The sequence below is a fragment of the Pinus tabuliformis genome, chromosome 7 (assembly GCF_031772625.1).
Source record: "Pinus tabuliformis cultivar Carrire ecotype Pingquan chromosome 7, CPIR1, whole genome shotgun sequence".
NCBI classification, from domain to species: domain Eukaryota; kingdom Viridiplantae; phylum Streptophyta; class Pinopsida; order Pinales; family Pinaceae; genus Pinus; species Pinus tabuliformis.
The window spans coordinates 1,377,502,754-1,377,509,030 of record NC_142293.1 but is presented as its reverse complement, the minus strand read 5'-3'; the positions used below and the strand labels follow the sequence as shown (position 1 = coordinate 1,377,509,030).

General features: G+C 34.4%; 1 protein-coding gene across 1 annotated transcript; it reads left to right on the top strand.

The window, feature by feature from the left end:
* Positions 1–763: 763 nt before the first annotated feature.
* Positions 764–1,555, top strand: LOC149252758 (peroxisomal fatty acid beta-oxidation multifunctional protein AIM1-like). The gene has a single exon (XM_089454267.1). It carries the CDS (start codon positions 764–766, stop codon positions 1,553–1,555), a length of 792 nt encoding a protein of 263 aa, XP_089310393.1.
* The last annotated feature ends 4,722 nt before the right edge of the window (positions 1,556–6,277 follow it).

Sequence of the window (6,277 nt, the reverse complement as noted above, 5' to 3'; positions counted from 1 at the left end):
GAAATTCTATAGTTGTAGTGAACTGATCAAATCAGAGAGGGATCAAATCATTCATTTCTAGTTCTATCTATAGGAGAAGGATCGAATCTCTAAATTACCTATCTCATACTCATTTCCAACACTTTGATTTTCAGAAGAGACCAAATACCTAGCTTGGTTGTAGTTTACTATCCTAATATGAAAAGTGGCCTTCAATTATTTGTTTAGAAAGTGGTATGCCTTTAGAAGGGAAGTCGTGTGCATTTTTTGGTGTGATTCATCACTGGTAAACTCAGGAAACATCATTGGACCGAGACTTGTTCTTCAACAGTTGATCTATTGAGAAGGCCAAATACTCTAGGAGTAATTGCTTGTATTCATCTTCAGATTGGAAGGCTCTCCCAGGTGTCCTTTCTCCAAGTTCTAATCTCTAAAAATTTCTCTAATGAAGATCAGAAATTGTCTCTACCATTTTGTGTGCTAAATTGATTGACAGATTGCATGTTTCCTTGAAATGTATTTTTCCTAATTTGCACATCAACTGTTCATAGAAAATTGTCAGAGAAATTTGTAAATATTTTTGGAAACATTTGCTTGATGAAAACTGTAATTTTCTCTAAATAAGTTGGAAACCTAACCAGGTATATTACACTGGTATTAGAGCATGAATTTGGTCAGTTGGGTGATATCAAGGAGAGGACTAGAATTGAAGGTTGTAGGTAAAATGCTTCCAAATCATAAATTTGAAGATTACGACTGAGACTTTGCAAACATGTTAGAGAAAATGGAAGTGTGGCTATTATCAAAGAAAGATAAGAGAAATTACAAACTTAAAACTCAAGACCCTGAAGCAGAAGATAAAAAGGAAGTTGAGAAAACAAGCAGAACTGAAAAGGCAGTTGAAGAGGAAGACTTGGAGGCAACTGAAGATCAAGAAGCTTTGAAAAACAAATCTGAAGAGTGCATAGGCCTAGGAGCAACAATAAAGTGTTTGGATTTAGATGAACATTTTCTGATTGATGGTTTCAGGGCAGGCACACAACAATTTCCTCGATTGGTTGGACTTCAATGTGTGATTGACATGTTACTGACCTCAAAGACCTTGGATTCCAAAGAGGCACTTAAAGTTGGACTTGTAGATGATGTCGTGGCTCATTCAAACCTTCTTGCAACACTAGACATTCATGAAGATCATCCTCCTTGGAAAAAGTCTCTCCAAAGAATAGATAAGCTAGGTTCTTTACCAAAAGCGCTGGATGTTTTAGAGAATGCCAGAGCTAAAGTAAATAAGGCATATACTAATGTTTTTGATCCTTCAGTATTGTTGGATGTAATCAAGGAGGGGCTAGTGAATGGTGTTGTTGTAGGAGTTAGGTTGGGGGCATGCCAAGATTTGATCAGAACTTCTAAAGCAAAAGGACTCATACATGTTATTTTTTCTCAATGCTCATCTCCTAAGGTTCTTGGAACTACAGACCAAGGATTGATTCCTCATCCAATTAGAAAAGCCACCATAGTTAAAGATGCTCTCATGGGTTCTGGAATAGTGACTGCTCTGGCTTTCAGTAAATTCTGACATAATAATTTAGAGCAGTTCATTGGGATTTGTATCAGGCCACCAAAATTGTACATTGTCAGGGAATTTATCCTTAGTCAAGCTACTGTTAATTTCATTCCCAAGCTTCTACACTTATATGGTGTTCATATGCAGGAACAGTATAAAGAAGCACCATGTGGACAAATGAATTCTTGAATTTATGCATACACTAATGCTTCACATAGGAAGCAAAGGATCCTAAAACAAAGGCATTCTTTACCCATTGTTTTTCCTAAGAAAGGCTAGTGGAAGAAGCTAGGAAGCATGACATAATAGTCTTGGTTGATAAGACAACCCAATTACCACATCTCTTGCTTACTTGGGAAGAAGAAACATCCAAAGCCACCAGGATCAAATTCATGATTGATGGCATGTTGTTGAGAGAACAATGACTAGACCCATTTCTTGGTAAATATATTGTTGTTAATATAGAGGAGGCACATGTGAGAACAATACGCACAAATACACTACCAGAGCTAAAGTAAATAAGGCATATACTAATGTTTCTAATCCTTCACTATTGTTGGATGTAATCAAGGAGGGGCTAGTGAATGGTGTTGTTGCGAGAGTTAGGTTGGGGGCATGCCAAGATTTGATTAGAACTTTTGAAGCAAAAGGACTCGTACATGTTATTTTTGCTCGATTATCATCTCCTAATTTTCTTGGAACTATAGACCAAGGACTGATTCCTCGTCTAATTAAAAAAGATACCATAGTTAAAGATTCTCTCATGGGTTCTGGATTAGTGACTGCTTTAGCTTTCAGGAAATTACTAAATTTCGACATAATAATTTATAGAATTTCATTGGGATTTGTATCAGGCCACAAAAATTGTACAATGTTAGGGAATTTATCCTTAGTCAAGCTACTGTTAATTTCATTCCCAAGCTTTTGCACTTATATGGTGTTCACAAGCAGGAATAGTATAAAGAAGCAACATGTGGACAAATGAATTCTTGAATTTCTGTATACACTAATGCTTCACATGGGAAGCAAAGGATACTAAAACAAAGGCTAAGAAGGGCTAGTGGAAGAAGTAGGGAAGTGTGACATACTTGTCGTGGTTGAGAAGACAACCCAATTGCCACAATTCTTGCTGACTTGGGAAGAAGCAACATCTGAAGCCACCAGGATCAAATTCATGATTGATGGCACGTTGTTGAGAGAAGCATTACTAGACCCATTTCTTGGTAAATATATTGTTGTTAATGTAGAGGAGGCACATGTGAGAACAATATGCACAAATACACTACCAGGCCTATTAAAATATGTACAAAGGAAAAGATATCTTCGAGTTTCCAAGTAAGATAAGGACATTATGATGGAAAAAGAGAAATCCAAAAAATCAGTGCTAGAGAATGAAGAGAATGTGAAGGGACCCGGTTACTCAATTTCTAAGAATCCCAAGGTACCTCAAGTTACAAAGGTAGATCCCTTGAAGTTGGTAACTATGTCTGCTTTGGATGCCAAAGGATTTCACGAATATTCTGATGGGGATTTTTCTTTGATCATTCGTCCCCCAAGTGCCCACAAACATTTATTCTATGCATTGACATTGAATGATTGGTAGATAGCTATGTTTTGTTACCATTGATCATACTAAAAAAAACCATATATATGGATATACAGTACCATCAATAAATAGAACAATTTAATAGTTTCCTCTATTTTATGATATTGTATGATCATAGTCAAATATATTAGTATTGACCTGGTTGGATCTCTAGCTACTACTCAATCATTCAAAAGACAAAGGACCCAAAAATTGTTAGAAGTCAAAGAGACCAGTCCAATAGGTCCGTTATCAAAACTAGAAAGATTGTTGTCAGAGGAATCCATGACCCACACAGACAACTTGTAAAGGGACATTCCTGTAATTTAAAGATCATGTGAACCATGAATTATTATAAACTTCATCTAGTCAACTAGACCATGAAAGTTAAGATTACAAAATTCCAGGGATATAAAGCATCCACATAAACAGAAATTTATTCTCCCAAACCCTTCCCTTCTACTTTGTGACAAAGAGGTGAACTAGAAAGAGGTTAACATCGTTGACAAGTGGCATTCCCCATAGCAATCCTTGCTAGTAATAATAGGTTTGAATTTAAATCATAAGTATGGAACCTCCTGTTGCTTTTATGTTTTGAAGGTAGGCTAAGAACATTGTTGAGTCTCCCAAATGTCATCCATTTTTACCCACATTTCCATCATTTCACCTTCATTCAGTAACTCTATAACCCCATAACCCTGCATTAAGTAACCATTTTCATAATCACATGGGTTAATCATTATTATTTTCCAAGTCATTGATTTTAAGTATTTTAAGTGAATTTGTGATTAAATATTAGGAAATTAACATGTTTTCATATATATCTAAAAGTGTTATGAGTTTTGTGATATTGTAGGCCTACTTGGAGATTCTAGAAGGGTCCTACTTGGCCACCCAACCACAAATTCGAATTTCAAATTCCAACTCATGAAGATTTGTGGAATAATTGTAGAAGATGTGGATCATTAACTATGCACATTCAAAGGAGAAGAATCATGGATGAGAGGATTTGTATTACATTTTTAGGTGATTGGATGTAACCACAAGAGATAAATGTGAATTTAGTAGATATCTAAGGATCTATATTTATTGTATATTCATCCTTAATTTTTGTATAAATAGGAGTGCACCCTTCATACAAAGGGTTGTAAAGTGTTAGTAGCTAGTGGTTAGATGCAAGTTAGAGGTTGTGAGTGTTAGTGTTAGTTGTTAGTTGCTAGTTGGAGGTTCCAAGTTCTAGATATGATTTGTAAAGTGAGGATAGAGAGTTCTTGTAATATCTTTTAACTCATTTTATGAAATACATATTGCCACTTTGATCTCCAAGATGTGATAGTTGTTCAGTGTGCTTGCTGAGGAATGGAGGGCCCCCCATCAACCACAGTTTGCACACATTTGTACATATTGATAATATAGTGTAGTTGTTTTATTTCATTTATTTTCAACAAGCGTGTTTTCATTTTATGCAAGTGCACTTTTCCTTTCAGCAAGTGTGATTTCATTTCAGCAGGTGTGAGTATGATTTAAATTCAGCAAGAGTGATTTCAATTATGCAAGTGTGGTGTGATTTCAATTCAGCAAGTGTGATTTCATTTATCCAAGTGTGGTGTGATTTATTTTATGCAAGTGTCACGTGATTTCAATTCTGCAAGTGTGATTTCATTATGCAAGTGTGGTGTGATTTCAATTCTACAAGTGTGATTTCAATTTCAAGCAAGTGTGATTTCATTTATGCAAGTGTTATTTCAATTGCTTTATCTTTGCTTTGATTTGGATTAGATTGATTTAATTTGTTTTGTAAATTAGTTTTAATTGCATTAGATTAATCTATTCTAATAAATAACCACCTAGTTCATATCGTAGAGGTATACCTCGTCAGTTCTACGAACCTCATGTTGACAATTAATGACAGGGATTTAACTCACAATTAAATCACCCAACATTTTGGCGTCGTTACCTGGTAGGTATACATAGGTCTTTATTTTGAAGTTCATATAACTAATTATAGTTGCATTCATTTTTAGATGCATGGTTAAAAGCATGTTAAAATCATTTTGCATTTTAGATTTTAATAAATTTTCAAAACTTCGTACTAATCTGTGTGCACGATAGGAATTATCAACCAGTTGGAGTAATTCACAGACAATTAAGGAGTTTGAAGAATGTCCTTCCAAGAACTCTCTTGAATCCTAGCAACAACTGGGATATCTGCTTCTCAGGAAGAGTATATTTTAACTGCATTCAAAAATTTATCTGTCTCTCCACCTCCACAAGAAGATCTTCAAGTCTCTTTTGATTCCTCTTGTCAATTTGTTGAAGAGACTGAAGAATCATGCAATATTGTTGATGGGGAGAAACTACTAGAATTTGAGGAATGCATAATAAAGGAGGATATTCAAAGTGATTTAAACCAAGAAATGAATCAAGAATTTCATGGCCTTATTGAAAGATGGTTCCAATCAAGGATCAAATCACCTTATTTCTTAATTGCATTATCAAAACAATTGGTTTTTCATGCTTTGATGTGTTTTAATGCATATTTTTCAGAACTAAGCATGAATATATTTTTACTTTTGTTACGCACATGGTTACACTGGAAATATGCATACACTTGAAACAAATTTTCTATTTCCAGTAGAGTAGAGTAGGGTAGAATCAATGAATAAAAAAACCAAGTTTGGTGTTGTGTTTTTATTTTAAGAGTTTTTAAGTTAGATTTAGTTTTATTTGAAATTTAATTTATTGGTGGTGCAGTAAGAGCCACCTATCTCACTAATCATTTGCAAGAAGATGTAGAAAGAAAAGGAATATTTGAGAAGAATGAGACAAATAGAGTTTTGAGAGCCACAATTTGAAGTTAGAAATAGAATCATTTTTATTTTTTTTTGAATAAAGAGTTTCAATATTGATGAGTATGCTCTCTTATTGCACTCTTTGTGACCTGGAAGATCAGAAAACAAAATTGAACCAAGTTATTTTTAAAATTTTGCAATAAAAATTGGATAAGAGATCTAAATTCATAATCAAAAGTATAATTACATAATTTTAGAAAGCTCAAACATAAAAACTAATGCCTCCAATGGATCCAGAACTATCAAAAACCCCTGTTTTGACTCTTTTTTCACCTCATTTGGCTAAAAATTGAGTAT

Coding starts and splice junctions, on each gene's coding strand:
- LOC149252758 (XM_089454267.1), top strand. CDS start 764: ATGGAAGTGTGGCTATTATCAAAGAAAGATAAGAGAAATTACAAACTT.